Consider the following 25100-nt stretch of genomic DNA (forward strand, 5'->3'; position numbering starts at 1 on the left):
GATTTATCACCAATGCATCCCGTGCATTCTCACCAACACCCTGGTCATACGGCTGCTTCGGGGCTCCCACTTGGCCTGTGTTGCTGGCTGCTCTTTACCATCGTACCCTTACAGACTTCGAGCTGAACTTCAACATAGAGCTGGTTAAACACAATGCGAGAAACAAAAATTGCAGACTACTGGTTTAGAGATAACAACAACAAAAACTCCGCAGAGAGGTGTTGTCTATCATGTGGGGTGTAAGCAAGGCAACTTTTATTTTATAATCACCGAAATTGTTTCAATGCAAAGTTCGGGACTTTAACACAGGTTGCATTGCAGAGTGTTGACGGGCTCCCATGCGGCCTCATGCTGGCTTTCACCACATGAAAATGGCTGCAAAACTCTCCTGAACAGCTTTGCTGTAGAAGAGAAAGAGAAGAAAAGAAAGCAGGGATTGTGATGCAAATGTCATGCTGGCTACTTAGCTCTGATGTAGGAGAAGGAAGGGGAGGAATGTCGCCAATGTGCGCTGTTTGAGGAGTGGGGAAGAGCATCTGGAAAGGAAGGTCCCATAATGCTTCTATTGCAATAGCGACTATATGGACACACTGAACGAAATTTTGTGTCATCACCGCTGTCTGTCGCCGCTGCGACGGAGCTCCGCATGTAATTAAGTATATGTATGCTATATGCCATGCCATGTGGTATACGCGGGCTATATTGCCACACCATTCTATCACTAAAGTTGCCCATATTAGGTCTTACATTCTTGACAAAATTATTCCTCAGAATTTCGAGAATGGCAGCCCACAATTAAATCAGGGTGTGAGACCGGGCTAGTTGGTATTCCATGCTGAAGTGACTAACGCAAGAGTGGACACAGGACACTAAAAAGGCAACAAGGACAAGCGCTTGTTGCCTTTTTACTGTCCTGTGTCCACTCTTGCGCTAGTCACCACAATTAGATGTCATGAAACAAAACACTGACAACACATGCCTTTTATCTTAAATCTTCCCCAACTTAAATATTAAAAGTGCAAAACAATAACAGAGCTCAAACCTGAAAATTATGTGAATATAGTGGCGTGGTTGTGCACTACCTTCATGATCGGCCCAGGAAAGAGGTTCGCAAGATACCTGATACAGAAAAGTGGTGGTAAAGTCTCTAAGAAAGACGGTGGCTTTAATTAATAAACATAAATGAAATTGTCCAATGGCAAGATTCAAACAGAGGACCCCTAGCAAAAGAGCATGTTTTCACTTAGTCAGCTTATGTTTACTAGAATTATGTTTACTGGAACGCTCATAGCTGCCACTACAGCTACGAGTCTTACACTTTATGTAATATTCTAACATGTTGCTATTGCACTCAATGCTTCACCCTAACTTGAAAACTATGATTTAATTTCCTTATTTACTGTACAGTAGAACCTCGTTCATACATTTTGGAACAAAGCGCGAGAAAATAAACGCACGGTCCCAAGTCACTAAAAAAAATTTCAAAGACTATTACGCAGTTGCTATCTACATAATGTGCAGTACTGTGCGAATCACTTCAACTCGGGGCTTCAACGCATGCCCAGTTTGTGGGGCCCGAGCGACCCGAGACATGCGTCGTAGTTTTCCTATCGCATAGCGTTTTTATGACAACAAGGGGAAGCCGAAATGAAACTGAGCTGGTGGGCGACGCTGGGATATGACGACTCTGATGCTGCCAGAGTAAAAAATGACGTTCACTTCACGCTGCCTGCAGCAGTGGACAGCGTTGGGTAACCTCCTATTAAAAGCATGCAGCATGCTTCTAATGGCACTATGCCCCACATAGTGTCTAAAAGGTAGGTGAAGATTTCAATTGCAATAGGGTTGGAGAATGTGACGGGTGAGGACCCTTGAGTAGGATGTGTTGGTACCGCAATAAGAAAACGAGTGCGTGCCGGCATTTTGATGTGAGCTGGGTGGGCAAGTATTGTGGGGAAGTTGCTGGGGCAGGCGGCTACTGTTCTCAATTGTGCCCGCCTTGCATCTTTGCTTATTTACACGGGATCCAGCGCCCAGAAAACATATACGAAAGCAGTTTGACGATGTATTGAGTGATGACGCCGAAAAGTTGCATTTTTCAAAAATGTGTGAACCGGTAAAAAAGAAGCACGACTGTACTGGGTCATCTCTCTTATGTCAACGATCATGAACATTGGCCCCACAAAATCGTACCTAACACGATCACATCAACGAGGTTCTACTGTATTACCTAGAGAAAAATTTAATTCCACCATCTATTTGAGTTTACCAGAAGGCGGTGCACCATCGTGGAAATGCTCAGGTATCTATGGTTCTGCTTGTTTCAACTGTGGCTTGTCCTGAAACATGGCTGCAGTTGCGAAAATAACGCATTCTTAAATATGAAATTTTCATAGAACATCTTGGTTTTCATTTGGTACATTTAATGGTAGATTTAATGTTTACCCGCATTTTATGCAACAAGAAAATAGAAACACAACACACCGTGAGTGCAGACTTTGCCTTTTCTCCAACTGCAATGGTCCACCTCTACCACTTACATTTGACTTAACTGTCTTAACTTAACTGACTTGACCCCTTACCACAAGTGCTTACACTATAAGAAAAACATGTTCTTATGCAATAATTAGGAGTGTGCAAACATTCTAAATTTAGAACACAAATTGAACAGTCCCTGCTATTCGCTTTGGTATGAGGGTTCACTATCTGAAGTTGTTGAATATTCGTTTCTTTCAAATATATAATTAATAACACTTATTGGAGTCTCGCAAAGGACACGACGACGGAATTGGAGAGATGTCCCGAATGATTCCGCTGCAGAGAAGCTGCGGTCGTTGTTCAGGGGCACAAGTTTCTGACTGCACGCACACAGCAAATACCTTCTGCCTAATAATTTGCAGTCTTTCAATATTAATGGCTCGCATTTAGGCAGCCTATATACAAATCGGTTTCGGTTTATTATTTAGCCAGTCTCGCCACGTTTGCCTCCCTTTAAAACAATGTGCGGTGCTGTAGTATCACACTTCTCACCTTCTACGAACACAACGCACATGTATCTGGTGACTTGCTACTCCCCTGTTCTATTAATATCATTGCTACGGTGGCCCAGGTTAACTGAAAGCAGTTTTTCTCTCATTTACAAGCTCCTCAGATGTCCCGAGGTCTAGTTGCAAATAGTATCTTACATGCATATGATAAATGATGGATATAAACCCTATTTTTTTTTTCAGACAAACGGACTGTGAGCAAACTTTATGTTTCAAGTCGTCTTGAGAATAAGAAACTATTCAATTTCCAATTCGACATTCAAAAGTTGTTTCTCTCTCCAATATTCACATTCAGTTTGGTTAGGAAACTGTGCTATTCGAACACCCCTAGTACTATTATAACAAACATAGCATTTCGGAGTTGTTTCAGTAGAGACTCGGTCAATGTGACGGACACTCTACACCAGAAGCATCTTCGACGTGATTTCGCTGTCCCTGGCTCTTTAAGAAAGATGCTAATCCAAGGCACCACCCCGTCCTCCTCTTTTTACTTTTGGCGATTCCATGCGTACAACACAGCAGGTCCACATTCCTTGTCTAGCAACTGTAAGAAGTTCTACGAGTGTCTTTCAAGGCAGCTTAAGATGCATATGCCACATGCCAAATGCCACTGATGATTTGATAATTTAGGAGTGTGGCAGTTGGCCTGATGAAAGGGTTAAGGCAGCAGAAATTAAGAAAACCAACACAAATATACGAGGGTATGCCTGCAATGCTTCAGTTGCAGACTACAGTGATCTGACACTGAAATTTAGCAGTTAATTCATGGACCAAGCAAATGCCAATACCACATAGTATATATTATTGTGCAAATCAAAATACCAAACAAGATCTCCGTGCAAGACTTACGTGCAAAGGTGGCAAGTACAAAGACATTTTTGGGACTTGTTGACCCACATGTGCATGTCGTGACAATGGAGCAGCTACTAAAGGCATAGGTAAGCATTCCCACAAATACAAACTTAACACTTGCTGTGACCATCTCTACATAAGGCCTTGTCCTTGATTATCGAGCCAAGTGGGATCTCACGAAACCGGACACTCGAGGACCGACTGCGGGAGGTCGTGGAGCGTGTAGGCCACCGAGCGAACTAGGTAGGTCATGGTGCCGAAACAGCCGCTGGGTGCACTGTCAACGAAATGCTGGCAGAGCCCCGCCGTCCGACAGCAGGCAACAATGGGCATGCTCCCCGTACAGCACAGTATCGAGTTCCCTCGGCAAAAGCGTTGGTCCTCAAGAAACAGGGCGTGCGCCCTCTGGACAATGGCCTCGACGTCGATGGGCATGCTGAAGCTGGCCACGACTTCGCTCTCGACAACTAGGCTCAGCACCATGAGGGCTTCCACAAGCAGCTGCCTGTACTCGGGCTCGGGAACCTTGTTCAGCATCTCTTCGACGCGGAGTGCAAACTTGAGCTCCCCGGGAGTCATCTCCCTGGTGAGCGTTTGCTGAAGGCACTGGCCACCGGCCCAGATGCCAGGACAACGCTCCAGCAGGTGCCAGACGTCAGAGTAGAAGTCGACGGGCACGCGGTTAAGGGCACCGTCGAGGCGCCGGCGGCGTAGCCATTGCCCCTGGCGGTCAGACACCTGCAGCGGTGAGAATTGAGACAGTGAGAATTGAAAGAGGCCTAATGTTCTGTAGCAACATAGGAGATGCTGTAGTACACAACTCTGGATTAATTTCAAACACCTGGGACCCTTTAAGTTGATATGAAACAGGATTATTAAACTGATTGCACCAGCAGATGGGCAAATTTTGTGTCACTTTAAGGAAGAACACTTCGCTATTACAGTGTAATTTGCAGGTTGCCACATGGAAATATTTACTGACTCTTGCTGTAGAATCTATTAGCTCACGAGTGCATTCATCGAACTGAATTGAACTGAATTCTGGGGTTTTACATGCCAAAACCACTATTTGATTATAAGGCACGCCCTAGTAGGGGGGACTGGATTATTTGCTGAACTTGCTTCGCCGAGTTGATGTATTTAGCCTAGATAGCAGAGCTTCAAAAATGAACGGTATCTAACGCTGCTTCGGCACTAATTCTGAAAACACTTTTTTTTTTCGATTTCAATTGTAATAAGTGTCCCCATGCCATTTTCACAACAAACCGCCATTTCTTCTCTGCCACTCTCAGCACTTCTTCCAAAAGCGCAGCATGTTGCTCATGTGTTGGATCCAACATGTCTTGCTGATCTTGTTAATAAGGAAACCTTTCCCAATATATATATATATATATATATATTATTACGATATTATCGGTAGATACCCGAGAGACGAGCCGCCGCGAGAACGACGACGAAGTGGGTCTGTGTCCTTGGCGCGAGAAAATGTCGGCCTGGCGCTCTGGCTCCAGTCCAGTGTAAATAGCTTGTAAATAGCCTCTTCTGTCTGTATTTTTCTACACGTAACATTCTGGTGGAGGTGAGCGATCCCCGTCCTCGCCACAGAACTCCGGAGTGGTCGGTACATCGAGCTTGTCACCATGCCTCCCGGTGACGAGACCACCTCTGCAACGGCTTCGGCTTGTCCGACTGCTCCCGTCGCCACGGCTGCCCAACATCGCGACCCTGGTGTGTTCTCTGGCCTGGAGGAACAGGACGTTGACGAATGGATCAAGCTATATGAACATGCCAGCGCTAATAACAGGTGGGAGCCAACGATCATGCTCGCCCATGTCATCTTTTATCTCGGCGGCACCTCACGCGTGTGGCACCAGGTGCATGACGACGAGATAACCAGTTGGGATAATTTCAAAGAAAAGCTCAGGGAACTGTTCGGCGACCCCATTGGCCGCAAGGTTGCCACGAGAAAGGCTCTTGTGTCTCGTGTTCAGTCATCTACAGAGCCGTACGTTTCATACATCCTCGACGTCTTGGCTCTATGCCGAAAAGCTGACAACGCTATGTCTGAAGCTGATAAAGTGTCACATGTCCTTAAAGGCATCGCCGACGACGCTTTCAATTTGCTTGCTTTCAGCAACGTCTCGACAATTGATGCCATCATTAAAGAATGCCGTCGCCTTGAACAGGCTAAGAGCCGCCGTATCACACACCATATCATGCGGCTACCCAACATTGCTGCTACGTTGACATGTGAGGGTCGACCACGTCAGACTACCACCTGTGACGACGTCACCCGTATTGTTCGCTGCGAGCTCGAGGCCGCCTGTCTGCCAGCTTTCACCGCGACGCCTCCCGATCCGACAGCAACCACGATTGCGATGATTCAGGCCGTAGTCAGACAAGAATTTGAGAGCATGGGTCTGAACTCCGTGTGTACAACGTCTCAACCCAACGTTCTCCAGTTCTCTACCGGCCCTCCTCGTCCTCGACAGTCCTTTTCTGCCACATCTCGCCACAACCCGTCTGAATGGCGTACCCCTGATGACAGGCCGCTCTGCTTCCACTGCTGTCGCATCGGCCACGTCGCTCGTCACTGCTGCAACCGATGGCCACCACCTCCTCGGACATACGCCGCCACTTATTCCCGCACTTTTGGACCTTCTGTTCCCTATGCCACCCGCCATGAACCCACTGTTGCTGATGCCCCTGCTCCGAACCTTCGCTACAGCCGCTCGCCCTCACCTCGACGCCATCAGTCTCGTTCGCCCCAACCCTGCCGCTTCTCTTCGCCGCCTATCGCCTCCCGGACCCAGCCGGAAAACTAGGCACTACAGCTTCTGGAGGTCAAGCTGCGTTGTCGACCCTGCCCTCAAATCCTCTGCTCATGTTACCAACGAACCAAAACCTTCTTGACATTGATGGCTATCCTGTCACTGCACTCATTGATACAGGCGCACATCTTTCTATTATGAGTGCTGCGTTCCGATGATGACTCAAAAAGCTCCTCACCCCAGCGTCGGCACGCGTCGTCCGTGTTGCGGATGGCGGTACTGTGCCTATTATCGGCATGTGTACGGCACGAGTCAGCATTGCCGGCCGCCACACCCCTGTCCTCTTCACCGTGATTGCTCATTGCCCCCACGACCTAATTCTCGGCCTCCACTTTCTCTCCGCGCATTCTGCCCTTATTGACTGCTCTGCCTTGAGTTGCCGATTCTTGCAGAACCTTCTGACGCACCCCAGTGCCGCCTACGCCCCACCGGCTTTATTCGCCTGCCGCCAAAATCAATAGCCTATATTGAACTCTTGTCTTCCCCACCAGTCCCTGATGGCGAGTACCTCGTCACTTCTCTGCCCAACATTCCACTACAGTATGACATTACCGTGCCTCACAGTATACTTACTATTACTGCGAACCGCACTCGCACACCTATCTTTAACTTTGGATTGGCAAAGCGAATTCTACCGCAAGGTATTTGCCTTGCCAATGTTGATTGTCTCGGCGACCATCACGTGGCAGCGTTATCAACCGATGCTTCTTGCGAGCTTAGCAGTCCCATCGTGCCAGCCTCGGCCGCCGATCCCAAGATACAGAAAATGGTTGCGACAGACCTGTCTTCTGCGCAGGCTGAAGACCTTTACCAAGTATTATCGTCCTACAGAGATATTTTTGACTTCGACGATCACCCTTTAGGCCAGATGCTCGCGGTCAAGCATCGGATTCTTACTGGCGATGCTATTCCTATTCAACGACGACCGTATAGAGTTGCTGCGTCGGAACGCCGAGTAATTCAAAGCGAAGTCAACAAAATTCTAGACAAGAACATCATTGCGCCTTCTTCGAGTCCCTGGGCGTCACCTGTAGTGTTGGTTAAGAAGAAGGATGGCACGTGGCGCTTCTGTGTAGACTACCGCCATCTGAACAACATTACTAAGAAGGGCGTCTACCCGCTCCCACGTATAGACGACGCCCTTGACTGCCTCCACGGTTCCAGCTATTTCTCTTCTATCAATCTTCGTTCTGGATACTGGCAGATTGCTGTTGACGATATGGACAGAGAAAAAATCGCGTTCATCACACCTGATGGCCTATACCAATTTAAGGTAACGCCGTTTGGATTATGCAACGCCCCTTCCACCTTTGAGCGTATGATGGACTCCTTACTCCGTAGTTTCATATGGTCCACATGTCTCTGCTACCTTGACGACGTCATCGTCTTCTTGCCCCCGTTCGACACTCACCTTGAGCGTCTAACAGCTATACTTGATGTATTTCGAAAGGCGAAGCTGCAACTTAACTCGTCGAAATGTCGTTTCGGCCACCGCCAAATTACTGTTCTGGGCCACCTCGTTGATGCTTCCGGACTACAGCCTGATCCCGACAAAACTCGCGCTGTCCGAGACTTTCCGGTTCCGAAGACAGCCGCAGACGTTCTAAGTTTTGTCGGGCTATGCTCGTACTTTCGTCGTTTTGTTGCGGCAATTGCTAGATCCCTCACTAATCTTTTGAAGAAAGGCGTACAATTCTCGTGGGGTACTGCAGAAGCCACCGCTTTCTCTCGTCTCGTCACTCTTCTCTCCTCATCACCCATTCTCGCCCACTTCAACCCTGATGCCCCTACAGAATTGCGTACAGATGCCAGCGGTCATGGCGTAGGTGCCGTCTTAGCCCAGCGTCAGCGTGGCCAGGATCGCGTTATTGCTTATGCAAGCCGCCTCCTCACACCATCGGAGCGCAACTATTCCATTACGGAACGAGAATGCCTTGCTGTAGTCTGGGCGGTTGCGAAGTTCCGTCCTTAGCTCTACGGTCGCCCTTTTTCCGTAGTCACTGACCATCATGCTCTCTGCTGGTTCTCATCCCTAAAGGATCCTACAGGCCGGCTTGGTCGATGGGCTTTGAGACTACAAGAATTTTTGTATTCTGTGGTCTACAAGTCTGGCCGCCTGCACCAAGACGCTGACAGCTTGTCGCGTGACCCTGTTGACGACCCTGACTCCTCCAATATTACCAGTGCTGCTTGTGTATTCTCTGTGTCGCAGCTGCTTCATTTCACCGACGAGCAATGTCGTGACGCCAACATCAGAGGACTCATCGACCGTTTTGAACACTGTCTGGCCGACACCACTCTATGCCTCTTCGTCCTCCGCGACGGTACTCTGTACCGTCGTAACCTTCATCTGGACGGCTCTGAGTTCCTACTTGTCATACCTAAACACCTCCGCTCAACCGTTCTAGAAGAGCTCCACGACGCACCAACGGCAGGACACCTCGGCGTATCTCGAACCTATGACTGTGTACGTCGCCGTTTTTTCTGGCCGGGCCTTGCCCGTTCCGTACGACATTATGTCGCTGCTTGTGAACTTTGCCAACGATGCAAGAAGCCTTCTCAGCCCCCCGCTGGTTACCTGCAGCCGCTCGACATCCCTGCCGAGCCCTTCCATCGTGTTGGCTTAGACCTTCTCGGCCCATTTCCGGAATCTACATCAGGAAACAAGTAGGTTGCAGTCACGGCTGACTACGCGACCCGCTACGCCGTAACCCGCGCTCTTCCGACCAGTTGCGCTACTGACGTTGTGGACTTCCTTCTACATGATATCATTTTGATGCATGGTGCTCCGCGTCAAGTGCTAACAGACCATGGCCGTACGTTTTTGGCAAAAGTCATTGACGACATCATGCGGGCCTGCTCCATTCAGCATAAATTTACTACCTCCTACCACCCTCAAACGAACAACCTCACTGAGCGTTTGAACCGCACCCTTACAGACATGCTATCCAAATACGTTTCAGACGACCACCGTGACTGGGACCTGGCTCTACCCTACATTACCTTTGCATACAACTCGTCCCGTCTCGAAACTGCCGGCTTTTCCCCGTTTTATCTCTTGTATGGCCGCGAACCGACGCTACTACTAGACACCGTGCTTCCGTCCACCACAGCTTCAACTAGCACTTATGCCAGTGATGCAATCGCCCGTGCTGACCATGCTCGACAACTTGCGCGCGTTCATCTACAAGTCTCTCAAGACAAACAGAAGCGACGCTACGACCTCCTTCACCGTGATGTCCATTATGCGCCCGCCACCCTCATGTTGCTTTGGTCACCATCGCGTAAAGGTGGCCTTTGTGAGAAACTGCTTTCCTGCTACACTGGCCCATATCGCGTGCTCCGCCAAGTGACCGATGTCACCTATGAAATTGTTCTAGCCACGCCCACTACGTCCTCCGGTGTGACAACTAGTGACATTGTCCACGTCACCCGACTCAAGCCCTACAACTCTCTATGTGCCTTGGATATTTAAAAGCACCGTTACGGCGCTTTTGCCGCTGAGGGGTAGTATTACGATATTATCGGTAGATACCCAAGAGACGAGCCGCCGCGAGAACGACGACGAAGTGGGTCTGTGCCCTTGGCGTGAGAAAATGTCGGCCTGGCGCTCTGGCTCCAGTCCAGTGTAAATAGCTTGTAAATAGCCTCTTCCATCTGTATCTTTCTACACGTAACAATATATTGTGTGGGAAGATGGCTATTAGTGCAATGGTTTAACATTACACTGCCATGAATTCCAGATGACGTATTACTTTCCCAAGCAGAGAGTAACACTCACTCCAAGCGTCACAAAATGTGCATGGGCGATCGGGCTGTAAGCAGCATTAGCAAATTACACTTCAACAGTGAAGCAGCTGTTCTAACCATGAGATGAGGCTTGGTAAACCAGAAAAGGTGCAAAAAAGACAGATAGGTGACAACACCACTCTAACTTCCTGCACTAGATCGCCATGAAATCATGAATTTCGATGTTCAAATGGGTCTAGCTAATTGTATATCAGTGAAGAGGGACTACATTGCATACTTTGCATAAGTCAAAGAATCAATGCAGCAAGTTTTGAGACTACCATGATGCCAAAAAGAGACGTCACACAAGAATATACTTTGATATCTGTGATGTCACACGGATATGGGTGCTGTTTTAGTGCGAAATTCAAGAAAGAAAAGCTTCGCATTAATTTTCTCCAGTAATAATTAACCGGGAAAGTATGACCAATTGGAAAGCACCCGAGACACGAAGAGCCTTTAAATGGCAATTTTTAAAAGGGTCCTGAACCACCCCTCTGACTTGGTGAAAAAACACAGTCTGCAGATAGCATACATTGCTGTGAACATCTCGCCCAAATTTTGCAGTTGTGCGTGGTGCATGGTGCTCACAAGTGGAGCGCGAATTCACCTTTTTCTACAGTGCTCTCTTTTTAATGGAAGCCTGCTCCTCAGTGGTGTAGCAACAGGGGGGGCCGGGGGGCCGTGGACCCCGGGTGCAAGGGGGCTAGTGGGGGGGGGGGGGGGGGGGGGCGTGTCATATACGTGTGAAGACACCCCTCTTTCCGCCGGCTACACCAGTGGAGGGGGGGAGGGGTGACAAAGAAGACGTATGAGCCCCGGGTGCCAGACGACCTAGCTACGCCACTGCTGCTCCTCTCACTATTCTGGGCACTTTATTTCGTAATATAGCTGATTCCCACACTGCTGGTGGCTGCTATTGGCCAATAGCTGACATCAATCAAGAAGGATGTGTGGATAAGTACGCTTCTTCCTACTGTTACTGCGTATATTTATTGGCATAGGTTAATAGGCAGGCTGAAGTAAGCAAAACTCTGCTTTCGAATTTCGATGATAATTACGTACTACAGGAAAAAGTCTACTATGATCTGCTCATGCTTGGCCGCAGCCGCCTGCATAGGAATTAAACTTTGGCCAAACTGCTTATTGGTGTCGTCGCCTTCAAGTCTCGCTCATTTTGACAAGTTTTAAACACCCAACTGGCATCAAACCGTGTGAAACTTAAGGTCAGACCACATGCACACTTGCCAGCCTGTGCTCACTCCTGGCCACTCCTAGTTGCTTCGCTTCACAGAGCTATTGAAAGTGCTTCAAAATGTGCAGGTTGGATGTGGCGGCAATTTGTCAGACAAGACGGCGCAGGACAAGGCCGGTCCGCACCACGTAGCATGGCCAGACTGGAGCATATGAGCCCGAGCACACTTTCAAGCCCAGTCATGCAGAAAGCAAATGCTACGCATACGCACTACAGTTGTCTATAGCTGCAATCTGCTATGTAGTGTAGATACTGCAGCCACCACGGTCCGCTGGCTGAGCACATTGCAGCCTGCTGAGGACAACCGTGTTTGGCGCATTGTGGGTGCCATCTAAATGAACACACAAAATCAAATCTGAACTGTGCGCCACAGTGGGCACGCCCCGCTCCGCCAGAGCCTTCACCGTGCTAGTCACTGAAGAGGATGCACCGCGAAGGGAATTGAATTCTGGGGTTTTACGTGCCAGAACAATGATTTGGTCATGAGGCACACCATAGTGGGCGACTCCGGATTAATTTTCACCACCAGGGGATCTTTAATGTGCCCCCAATGCACGAGACACGAGTTCTTGAATTTCACCTCCACTGACATGTGGCCACCGCGGTTGGGATTTCATCCTCCAACCTTGTGCTTAGCAGTGCAACGTCCTAGCTGCTAAGCCACCACGGCAGGGCAGCATTGTGAAGGAGACGTTTGATTGCCAACAACTCCGCTGCTGCTGAACGCATAGAAGTACTGTTAGCAGCAAAGTATTTTAGAAATGTCCTATTCTAACTTCAGATGCATTTCTCGACTTCAATAAAAAGTGTGCCTTTACAGGATCGAATGAGTAACATAAGGCTGAAACTTTTTCACTCAATTAATAACAAAGAAACAGGAATGAATGCTTCAGATTATCTTCAGTCAGCACACTATCAGTCCTCTCGTTTGGAGCATGAATTTAAAATTCGGCCATACAACCTCAAGACCAATCTTATTATACATTCATTTTTCCCAAGACCGATTACTGCGTGGAATTTGTTATCAGCAAATTTGGTCGGCCATGAGACTGCAGATTTATTCTATGAAGCTTTGAGACATAATAGTTCTGCAGAAACCCGCAAGGTGGAGAGAGTAATAAATAAAGGGAAAATGAGACATCCAGCCAAATGTAACAAATTGCTGCAAAGGAAACCCATACGGGTTCCTCAAAATAAAGAACCTCGCAGTTGAATAAAAATTTGCCCTGGTCCGGGACTTGAACCTAGTACCACCGCCTTTCCGTGACAACCACTCTACCACCTGAGCTAATCAGGTGGCTAGCAGATGGCAGGGCAAAGTCGAATTCATCAACAACTCGAAGCAAAGGCAAGAGTTTGGAGTAATAGTTCTGCGGAAACCCGCAAGGTGGAGACCAAATTTGCTACATTTGGGTGGATGTCTCCATTTTCCCTTTATTAATTAAATTACTCTCTCCACCTTGTGGGTTTCCACTGAACTATTACGCCAAACTCTTGCCTTTGCTTCAAGTTGTTGATGAATTCGACTTTGCCATCTGCTAGCCGCCTGGTAAGCTCAGATGGTAGAGCGGCTGCCCTGGAAAGGCGCGGTGGTCCCGGGTTTGAGTCCCGGACCAGGACGATTTTTCCTTCAACTGCGAGGTTTTTTCTTTCAAGGAAGCCGTATGGGTTTCCTTTGTAGCAATTTGCTATGTTTGGGTCGATGTCTCATTTTTCCTTTATCAATCTGTGAAGCTTTGTGGCCTTTACAGTAAGGCCGACAAAGGCTCTGCAGGTAATGTTATAAAAAAAGATATCTTTTCCAACAAGAGCAAATAAAACTTTGCTAGAATACTTCATCAGTCTCATATGATTCAGTCTGATCAGTCTCATATGCTCCAGATTAAGTTTTTCCACTTGGGGTTCTTTAATACGCACCTAAATCTACGTACACCGGCATTTCTGAAGTTCGCCTCCATCAAAATGCAACCATGGTGGTCAATAATCAAAATTATGGTCTCGTGCTCAGCACATACCACCACTGCAGTAGGTTACGATATTTTGCCGAACCAACTGACCTTCATGTCAGAAAAGTTTGCCACGTGTTCCAGCACAGGTTTGAAGCCACATCCTTGACCTCACAATGAAAGAGATGAGCATGCAGACCATTTTAATGAGGGTTGCTGAAGAAGCGAGATGTCCACGTACTGACCACAACAGGGTAATTCTAGGACAAGATGAAGATGGTCCCTTCAAAGTAAGCCAAAATAAAAGGCAGCGGTTTGTATAAAAGCCAGCCTAACATAAGCGAAATGTTTAATCCAAGTAGTTAAATGAAAATTTTGGCTGATTACAATTATATATGCACATCGTACATTATGCATACCTGCAGACCTGTGAACTTCAAGATTAATAATATTCCCACAAAATCTCTGCCCTATACACACACCTTTAGTGGCATACATGTGCTTTTACTAATGATGGTGAATAAAACTTTCTTGAAGCATGTACCCCTCTGGTTTATGATGTCTTGCCCTGGCACAAGTGGAACAAGTACCATGATGTGAATTTTTTTTGCATGTGTTTTTGCAACCTCCGACCACCCCATCTTTCATTACCCTTGGAACTTTTTCACGAATTTGGTTGTCGCAAAACATGTTGTGTCATTCATGAAGTCGTAAATGGAGCTTGAATTTCTAAGGTTTACGAAAAATTCGGGAGATCTAGCAGGTATGATTATGCTACCAATCCATACAAGCTTTTGAAAACACCTCATGTTGCACAACACTCTAAAACAGCTGAAAACTTGTCAGCATCTTTGCATGCAGCATTGATACTATGGCAGACACCAGAATAATTTATCACAATGATGGTTTTTGTACTACCAGTATTGTTTCAACAAGCCACACCCAGCTTCTCACCCCGCCCTCCCCCCGAATGCATGCACACAATCACAAGTACTTGAAAAATTTAACAAGCAATCTGCAAATGGAAGACTGGCCAGGTCTGTTTACACTAGTAGGAATCAGGAAATCTGCAACCCAGAAGGGATCATATACATTCAAATGTATGCTTACTATAGATATGCACTGAACAACAAGAAATGTGGCTGCAAACCTGTGGCTGCAAACCAGTCTGTCCTGTATTTAGCACTATGTTCTTTTACGTTCCAGTAATGTGCCAAGCAGCTCAATTCAGTAGTGCACTTCTACACTTACCTCATGAAAACAACAAGTAACCATATATACAACAGTTATCTCTATCATTACCCGTGAGTCATCTTCTACGTCTCCATGGACAAAGGTATCCACGACACTGCACTTGGCAGCGAAGCTTCCCGGGCTAACTGCTGATATGCTCTTGACAGCAGCTAGCTCTTGGCCACTCAAGATGTTCCGCAGCAGCGACTTCATCTCGAAGGGACTGAGGTTGAGGAGGAGGTCGGCTGTGTCATGTGGTGAACACTTTGTGGCATGTGCCAGCTCAGCAGCCATGACCTGAATGATGAGGCCAACACGCAAGCGCAGCATCTCACGGAACAGGTGGGGTTCTGTTCGTATGAACATGGCCAGGTAGGCAAGCAGCTCCTGTGTCAGCATGGCCGTGCTCTGGTCATTCCTGTGAGCACGCGCAATGATGATTCGTAGCTCCTTGGTTGACAATGGCCGGGTGATGACCTCCTCTTGGTGTCCAGGCATGCCAACCGTCACCTGCTTCTGGCGCACCAGGAGATCTGTCACCGACTTGGCCAGGTCCTCAACCCGCTTCCCGAGGCAGCTTGCGAAGTGCCGCACCAGCCCCCACTTGTGCTCTTGGCAGGTGCGTTCGTAGAAGTCCTGAAAGAGGTCCTTAACTGTGACCACCGAGTGTGGCTGGCCCAGTCCTGTGTCCCAGTTGAGGCCCTTATGAACAGAAAGGTAGTGAAGAATGTCCCCTTGCTCCTCGAGAGAATCAGTCTCACGCAGGGTGGTCAACAACTCCCACTCAGCAATGTGGTCAAGGTGCAACTCCGACATTGCCCGAAGTGGCTGCTCTTCTTCGAGGGACCTGCGACGGGGTGTGATGGAAGCTACAGTGGTGGTTGGATATGACGACATGAATGTGTTGAACTCGGGGTCAAGACCATCTTTACTGGTGATCGAGCGCGAGCGTTTCACGAGACCAGCGATGCCAGATTTTCGAGAGCGAGCGCCTGGCATGCCCATTCGCAAAGGGTCATGCATGACGGCCCCGGGACGATTGAGCCATGTGCGCCGCATTTCCCGGTCCAGGTAGTCCCGCACCTGTGTCGGCAGGCTTTCTGGATTCCCATATTCATAATCTCTCAAGAAGTCTAGACTGGCAATGCAAGAAGTGCTGATAAAATCGCCAAGCCTGCCTAAGCAAACTCTCGTGCCATTGACGTAGCCGCTGGACAACTTCTTAATTGTCTGGCGCAAGCTAAGTGGAACCTTCCCATTCACCAGCTGTCTTTGCTGAAGTGTCACAACCATCGTTGGCCGCCCGAGAATGTTCCAGTGTGACTGCAATACAGAAATGTTCGAGCACAGCGTGTCGGCAAAGAGGTCTCCATCATTCACCAAGTGAAACTCTTCGCTGTCCAAGTTCTGTGGTGAGAAGACAAACAGTCGGTCCTGGAGCAGGTAGAGCTTGCTTGTTGCCAACAGGCCCACATCTTTGGTTGGACGACCCTTAAGACCAAGCTTGCAGTTTCGGCCTAGATAGGAATAAAGCTCCCCCAACACTCGAGCTGGCTGCACTTCGAAAGGGCACACCTCACTGACCGTTTGAATGTCTGCATAGATAGCCGAGAGCCTTTCCTGGAGGTATGCATCTTCAGCCAACAATACCACCTGAACTACTACTTCGGGCCGCTTCAGGGAGCACAGGCGACGATTCAGTGGGTCCAACTCACCAGGCGCAAGGAAGCCTTCCTGCAAAAGACGGCCCAGTATGAACAGAGACTGCGACCACATGTAAGGAACCTGCCCAATCGGCACCCTGGCCTGACTGTGGGGCACCTCAGATTCTAGATGCACTTTGTCTGCAGGTACACCATACATTTCGGGTACATGCCTGAGACCTTCTTCTGTCCTTATCATAACTCGTTCCAATTTTTCAGAATACTCGTCCACCATGCCCTTATCACCCCTAAAGCAAGCATCTATGATCATGTAGCAGAAGAAGAGAGGCCATTCACACTCAATGTTGTCAAATGCCTTCAGTTCCCAAGGTTCATAGTGCAACCTTCGAGAATCCTCTCTTGCAGTCTTGTAGCCGTCCCGCAGGAATCTCTTACAGCCGTAATGGCCCTGAAGCTTTTCAATGACAGCTGTTCGTGTTGTTTCAATCAGTTCCGGGTCTGTGACCGAGAACGCTGGGAAACCAATCACTGTTAGCAATGCCGCACCCACTTCCTTTGAGCTAGACTCCCGTGGCAACATCGAGTTGAGCACTGCATCACACTTTTGGGCTTCGTCTGGAAGCACGTGGATGACTGAAGGTGGTCCGCCTCTGCCGCCGAACAAGTCCAGCTCATTCAAGGCCTCCAATGCAGCCTTGGCAGCACCCACAGAGCTGGCATTGAGCTCTGGAAGTCCGTGGTTGGTCTTGTCACCGCGTTCCCATATGCCATAATCTGGAATGCAGTAAGCGTTCTCTATGTAAAACACGAGGTTCTGCACAAATGCCACCTCGTCAAGGCTGAACACAACCTGGAGGCCCGACGCAGTCATCTGTGCTAGCACCAGAAGGTACACAGAAGTAGCGTCAAGCTGCAGATGACCCCACTCCGCATCACTGACACAGGTGCTCCCCGTCACGGAGCTGTACTTGGCATGGAGGCAGTCCGCAGGGCTCTGGCTCTCCTTGAAGCGCTCAACTTTGTCCTTCTGCTTCATCATGGCCATGAGCAGGCCGCGCATAAGCTTGACGCAGCTTTGCTCCAGCTCGTATGTCTTGGCACGATCTTCGTCAAGCTCTGCATTCTTCTTGTAGGCCATGGACAGTGCCCAGACCGACAGCACACAGTAGACGTTGTCACGCACCCATGCATGGTTCTCGTACTTCTGGGATGGGATCAGGCCAGTGACAGGATCCTGGTGGTTCAGGATGGTGCGGTACAGCAGGCGCTGATAGTAGTCCAGCCGGACGCCAGAGTTGCTCCTGCTTCTCATGCTTCCTTGTTTTGTGCAGGCCTGAGAACATAAAGTAGGTTAGTGACCAAGTGTTGCAAAGCTAATGCAATAACAAGAAGCATTTGGCACCTACTTCTAAAAAAAACAATGTGTGCATTGCCTCTGCTACACTAGACTTGAGAATGGGACTAGAGTTGCTATGTGGGCTTGTAGACATGCCACCTGGGAGCACTCATCATCATCCTATGCATTGAAGGACAAAGGCCTCTCCCAGCAATATCAAAGTGCTAGCTATGCCAGCAAATTTCCCAATTTCATCACACCACCTAATTCTTTTGTCATCATCAACTGTGCTTTCCTTTCCTCTCCACCAATTTTGTGAGTCTAACAGAGCACCGGTTATCTGCCCTATGCATTACATGACCTGATCAACTCTACTCCTCCCTCTTAATGTCAAGTAGATTATTGGATACCGTCATTTGCTCTCTAATCTACACCACTGTCTTCCTATCTCTCAACATTATTCCTAACATTTTTCATTTCATCGTTCATTGAACGGTTCAACTTTTCTCAAGCTTCTTGCAAAGCTTCTGCCTCATATGTCAGTACTGGTAGAATGAAATGATTGTACGCTTTTCAAGGATAGTGGTAGGCTGCTGGTGATGACCTGGCAATGCCTGTCGTAATGCTTGAAATGATATCATGGTGCAAACAAGACAAAGATATAAGAACAGGGCATAGTACAGCCTGCATTGATGTCAGCGTCCTGTGCCCCTGCTACATCTGCATTTCATTTTGAAGCGAAAGTGTCAAATGGCCCCTTGAGCGAAAAAGCTGGTGCCTGTAGTCTGTAAAAACAAAACAACACCTCAAGTCCCATTGGCTGCAATGCCATGTCATGAGTGCGCCTCAATGGAGTGGAATGGGCAAAAAGGCACACCTGCTGCTGTGGTAGCATGCCAGGTGCTGCGTGAGGAGAGATGGCGTCGTCGCAATGTCGTACCAGCCTCGCCCTCACTCCTGGAAGCCGGTGTGTGGTGCCCGAGCCAGCGCCACAGGCTGCTGCTGCTTGATGACTTGGGCAGTACGTGTCACTATCACCTGCCGGCCTTAGTGGCCGCTGCTGCTTCCTCGGCCACCCGTCACGCAGGACGTTAATGGCATGCGGCGTTGCACTGTAGGCTGCTGCTGCTTGCTGGCTCGAGCAGCACACACTGCTATGGTACATTACTTGCAGTGCGAAACTTGAAGGACTGCTCAGCTGCGTTCACTTGGACATTAATGCTTCCGCATTTCTAACTCATAAGGAGTGCTTAGGTGTCCTCAGATATCTTTGAGAATGCGGGTGCTGTGCTTCACACTTGGCCCCTATAATTTATAGAAACAGTTGGGTTGAGATGGTTGACTTCAGTGTTGCTTGCATGTTTTGCTGCAGCAGTTGATCAGGCATGTGTTGTGATAAGACTGTGCGACAACATTGGCAAAAGGAAGGTATTTTTCCGATTTCCTGGTGCTTAGAGTGAAGGTGTCAGTCAACACGGACTATGCAAGGAAGTGTGCAGTAAGGGACAGCAGTAGTGGTGCCATGCCTACATGGCAGCACGTGCCAGGGAAGCCTCTAGTGCTAGTGTCATCTGGAAGGCAGCCCAAAACCAGGTGTCAGTGTCCTACTTCCACAACCTAGGCGGTGAAACCAAGGCTGTACTCAATTCTTCACACCCACTTCATGCACCTTGAAAAGACTAATTTTGAAAATCATGCAGATTCCATGCACTGTGGGAATCGATGTAAATCAAGCTTTATTATGCGAGCAAGATGAAATGATGCAGTGGATTTTGGCAATGAATGACTACTGTTCTCCGGCATAGCTGCAGAACTGCATCACACCCTCACCATCACCCACGCAATCTAAACCTTTGGATGCTGCAAAGAAAGCTTCACTATAAACACAGCTTCTTCTTAAAAACAATAGAATTGGAGTTTAGCAAGTATGCTTTTGAATTAACGATGGCACAGTTGGATGGGCTTCTTTTTGGATTCTCAACTTCTACCTTCATTGTCAGCTAGCAGAGCGCACACACTCACTTTTATAAATAAATTTTATTGCTATGAGACATGACTCGCACACCAACTGTCTCAATGCACTAGCTTGCATAGGGGAAGTTGGTAAGGGCAGTATTCTATCCATGCCCACATCTTTGCCTATCAGAAAAGCATCGAGCTGCTGCGCCTGGGGAATCGGGTTTGTAATCTATCATCGAACGAATAATTTTCATTTATTGAGAATTCTTACTTGGCACTATAGTAGACAAAAAGAAAAGCTTCACTTTAAAAAGTTAAGACTAATGTATTTAGCAGCACCTAGTGCAGAGAACCAAGATTTACTTTTAGGTGTCATATGCCCCTCTAACTGTAATCAGCTGGTATGACATCAATTTAGTAAGCCTACATTGTACTGATAGAGCAAACTCTTCGAAGACCTCACATAGCAAAAGATAGCACGAAAGTCACAACCATAGCAGCATACAAACCAGGACGGCTGACAATCCCTTAGTCTTAAGTAACATTTCATTTTGATAGCAATTAGGCAAGTTGGTATGGATCTATTAGGATAAGAGCTAGACTGTGTTAGAAATCACTAGACATGTGTTCACTACCAAGAAATTCTTTAGCAACTTAACAGAATTACCTTAGGGTGCAACTTTATGAAACAACCGACAAAAGTTTACTACAGGGCAATGTCAATGTCACAGTGTTGCATGTATGTCATAAGAAGCCAACAAACAGTGACACCAAGGGCAACATAGGGGAAATTACTTGTGCTTAATATATGAAATAAAGACATGATAAATTAATGGAAATGAAAGTGGATGAAAAAACGATTTGCCTCAGGCGGGGAACGATCCCACAACCTTCGCATTTCGCGTGCGATGCTCTACCAATTGAGCTACCATGGCGCAGTTTCCCTCTATACTTTTGAGGGTTGTGAAATGCGAAGGTTGTGGGACCGTTCCCCACCTGCGGCAAATTGTTTTTTCATCCACTTTCACTTCCATTAATTTATCGTTTCTTTATTTCATATATTAAGCACAAGTAATTTCCCCTATGTTGTCCTTGGTATCAGTGTGTGTTAGCTTCTTATGATATGACTAATAAAAATCGGGCCCCTCGGTTAATCCCCTTTCTTCTCGTTTATTACATAGCGAGGGTCTCGAATCTGGCAACATTGATGCCTTCAAGTAGCATGTGTGAGTTTATTGACCAGTCGCCTTCACCCAAAAAGATTACGTTCTCATGACGCCTGCGGCAGAAAGGACGTTCCACGTCCGTCACCAAGGTATGCGAGTGGTGGCGCTGGCTAACACTCCCAGGGTTCTACTAGGAAACATAAATACCCAAGAAAGTGGATGGGGAAACGGCGCCGCGGTAGCTCAATTGGTAGAGCATCGCACGTGAAATGCGAAGGTTGTAGAATCGTTCCCCACCTGCGGCAGATTGTTTTTTCGCCCACTTTCACTTCCATTATCATTTCTTTATTTCATATATTAAGCACAATTAATTTCCCCTATGTTGTCCTTGGTGTCAGTGTTTGTTGGCTTCATATGATATGACTAATAAAAATCGGGCCCCTCGGTTAATCCCCTTTCTTCTAGTGTTGTATGCAGTCCTTTTTACAGGTATGCACCTTATGTTTACATAACAGCATACATACTGTGCGTTAGCTTCCAGAAACTTTGCACAGGTATCAGTAGTAAGGTAATATGACTGAAATTACACAATGTTTTAGTATAATACAATGAATTTTTATGCCACCAGGTACTCTTGTGTGCATAGATATAGCATCATGGACACTTTGCATCCCTGATGTCTTTTTGGCATGGAAACAGCCCTTTGAACTAATATTCGGCACTTTCTAGGAAGGTGACGGTTTTGCAATGAAACAAAATTTCATGTAGAATGCAGCCCACATGCATAAAGAACAAGAAAATGACTAATCATTCAGATGAAAAACTTCTTACTCAAAACCACTTTATAGTCTATGCTGATCAAGTTTATGTTTATTCATTTTTGAAAAGTGCTCATTACTAGTCTGTCGCAAGAAAAGGTGCCACCCATAATCCAACCCTGATGTTGCTCATAACCTTCCTCGGTATCTGCTCCAAACGTCCCAAATGAACCTTACCCGAACATTTTATTTTATTATTATTGTTTTGATGTCCAGGGAATGCTCAGTCTGCTTGAATGTCCCCTTGTGCGGTTATCCCAGAGATTTTAACATCTATTCGTGTTATCTTGGCGACTACTAAAATAATGAGTTGTGATTTCTCAGGTATTATCAGTAAAATGACACCCACCTTTTCGATACCAGAGAGTACCACCAAAGCAGATCATGGTCTAGCGCGCACAAACACGGGCAAAGTGAGGAGCAGACAACACAAGCACTTACAACTGATCGTGTGCTTGCAAAATTTCATCATTTGAAGACTTTCCTTCATGACGTCACAAGACCGAAATGCCGACATCAGGTGGCCACGCTCAGAAACTTAGTTTCTTTGGATGACAGAAAAACAGGTGTGCTGACACACGACAAACCCGCCTTTCTAATGCAATCTGCTTCAATTATCTCCATAACATCCCGATTCTTATTTTTGGCTGCTATCCTACACATGTTGAACAAGGGTTTACATGGCTTCTTGTTCTGTATTCCACAGTCGTGACAATGTAGAGAAAGATTCCCATCGCTGTAATTTCCCACTTATCTCCTGTGTTCTAGAAGTCTTTCATTCAGACACTTTCCAATCTGACCGATATAGCTGGAACCACATGATAAGGGAACTTCATATACCACGCCAGTCACACACGTTACAAAAGGATCACGATGTTTAACAGTAGACAGCTCTTATTTTTTTTTTCTGGAAAGGATTAGTCATTTGGTAAAGTTTCCCTAGCTTCCCAGGTGGCCGACATCTGGTGGCCATGCTTTGAGCATGGCCACCTGATGTCGGCATTTCGGTCTTGTGACATCATGAAGGAAAGTATTCAAATGATGCAATTTTGTAAGCACGCGATCAATTGGAAGTAAGTGGTTGTGTTGTCTGCTCCTCACTTTGCCCTTGTTTGTGCGCGCTTGACCGTGATCTGCTGTGCGTAACCAACTAGCCAAAAAGTCGGTGCTCTTGAGTACCACCAAGCTCTCTAGAAAGAAAACTGCTGGCGATTTCAAGGGACATATATTTATTTAGCGCATTTGCTTGCGAAACAGAAATATCTCACGCGATGTTTGTTTCGATGGAAATAAGCGGGCACTTACAGGGGAAAAAAAAAAAAAATAGAGAAGCAGGATCATGGTTTGAATTTCGACGCAGGATCACATGTCAGATACGCATCAGAACAGGGTGGAATGCGTTGCAGGCCTTTCGAATCGATACTTGCACAGCTATTTGTAGGTTTACCAAAGATGCCAGTAACAAAAGGAACACAAAGGCACAGAGATGAAAAACAAAGCTTTCGGTCGAACAACTTCACATGCATAAAGCGCATACCAACGCACCCTTCACGCTCAGCTATCTGCGGAAATAGCCACTGTGATTGCTCAACCTCAGCCGCCTGGCAACGCGTAATCTACTATAGTGTCAGTTGCGGCTTCGTATGCCGTGCACAAAAAAAAAAAACATGACATCTTGGCGACGGTCTGGCCTATTCCAGTCACCCTAGTCTAGCCAACACGTGTGTGGCGTAGCCACAGACGCTGACAATTTTTCTAATTTATACGCTGCTATTTCCTTGGCACTCTCCGACGGGACGCTTGAACAGAGAGCGGCTTGAAAAGGCTACAATTAATAGAAAGCGCTCGCTAACAGCTAAAGCCTACTCACCTTTGGTTACTTATAACAATAGCAAAAGTTATACACTTGGTAGATACTGCAGCTCGAGAAGGTGTCACGCATGATGCGACGCGTGCCAGAAACAAACATGAAACTTCACTGTCACGTTTACATTATCACCTCCACGAAACGCGCGGACTGACAAAGCGGATCGGCTCGACCGGCTCCGCCTGCTCGCTCGGCCAGCTGACTTGAGTGGCCGGGCTAGGCTTGGCTGTAACAGCAGCATTAGGGATCCACGGGCCTACACGCCCCATAGCGTTTCATGTTATTATAATTTATTCAAAATCAAGAAAGGGGCTGACAGATGGAATAGCACACTGGGGTTTAAAGGTTATAAACAGGGATAAAGTGCCTAAGAAGGTCTGGCCAACGTTTTGACAGGAGGCCCTATCTTCGTCAAAGGCGGCCTTGTCATCCTCGGCATGTTAGTTTTAAAGGATTAGTACAGTGACGTTACGTGTGGTTGTCGATGGCGGCTGGTTGTAAAGGGAGAGACTTCAAAGAGAATGAGCCCTGTCGCCTGACGTCGGTCCTGCCGAAGGCCATAAGCCATATGTCCAGCCGAAACACATGCCCCCCCCCCCCCCCCCGTCTCTTCCGCTCCCTCACTGACTCCACACAAACCCGCACTGAAACGCAGAAACACTTGCAGCGCGCCATCCACGGCTTTGCTGGCAACACAACTCAGCTAGCGCACAGGCTCAGGGTCCTATACATCTGCATTACCGAGGATGCCGGAGGGCCGGCATGCTCATATGCAGGCTCTGAGAATGCCGAGCTGGATCAACATTTCCAACTCCACGACCTGAAGGTAGCCCTAGCCAAAATGAAACGTGGCACTGCACCCGGACGAGACAAAATTACAGTCAAGCTCCTGGCAAACCTGCCGGACTCGACTTACAATTCACTATTGACCTACTTCAATTCTATCTGGCTGGGAGAAGTGCTCCCCCCCCCCCCCCCCCTATCGACTGGAAGACAGCACTTGTCACCTTTATTCCTAAACCTGGCAAAGCCGTGAAGACGGCCAACCTCCGCCCCATCTCTCTCACCTTTTGTGTGGGCAAGTTAATGGAGACGATGGGGCAAGACCGGTTGTCTACTTTCATGGAAGACCACAACACATATTTGCCGACACCACGTTCGGGTTTCGCCAACACAAATCCGCACAAGATGTCCTCCTCCAACTTAACCGGGAAGTCCTAGACCCCACTGAATGTCCCCATAACGACAAGGTGGCCCTGAACTTGGACCTTAAGGGAGCAATCGACAACGTCACTCATGAAATCATCTTAACTCATCTCTTTCAAACCAACTGCGGG

At 47.5% G+C, this 25100-nt stretch overlaps 1 protein-coding gene across 1 annotated transcript; it reads right to left on the minus strand.

Moving 5' to 3' along the window:
- Positions 1-2134: 2134 nt before the first annotated feature.
- On the minus strand, positions 2135-23969 carry LOC142585050 (putative phosphorylase b kinase regulatory subunit alpha). The gene is made up of 3 exons (XM_075695506.1): positions 23767-23969; positions 15023-17950; positions 2135-4637 (listed from the first exon to the last, which is right to left on the minus strand). Exons 2-3 carry the CDS (start codon positions 17927-17929, stop codon positions 4074-4076), a joined length of 3471 nt encoding a protein of 1156 aa, XP_075551621.1. The 5' UTR covers positions 17930-17950; positions 23767-23969; the 3' UTR covers positions 2135-4073.
- Positions 23970-25100: the final 1131 nt, after the last annotated feature.

Source organism: Dermacentor variabilis, chromosome 6 (genome assembly GCF_050947875.1).
Source record: "Dermacentor variabilis isolate Ectoservices chromosome 6, ASM5094787v1, whole genome shotgun sequence".
NCBI lineage: Eukaryota > Metazoa > Arthropoda > Arachnida > Ixodida > Ixodidae > Dermacentor > Dermacentor variabilis.

Coding starts and splice junctions, on each gene's coding strand:
- LOC142585050 (XM_075695506.1), bottom strand. CDS start 17,929: ATGAGAAGCAGGAGCAACTCTGGCGTCCGGCTGGACTACTATCAGCGC. Junction 4,638..15,022: donor ACGTAGAAGATGACTCACGG/GTAATGATAGAG, acceptor TCACCGCTGCAG/GTGTCTGACCGCCAGGGGCA.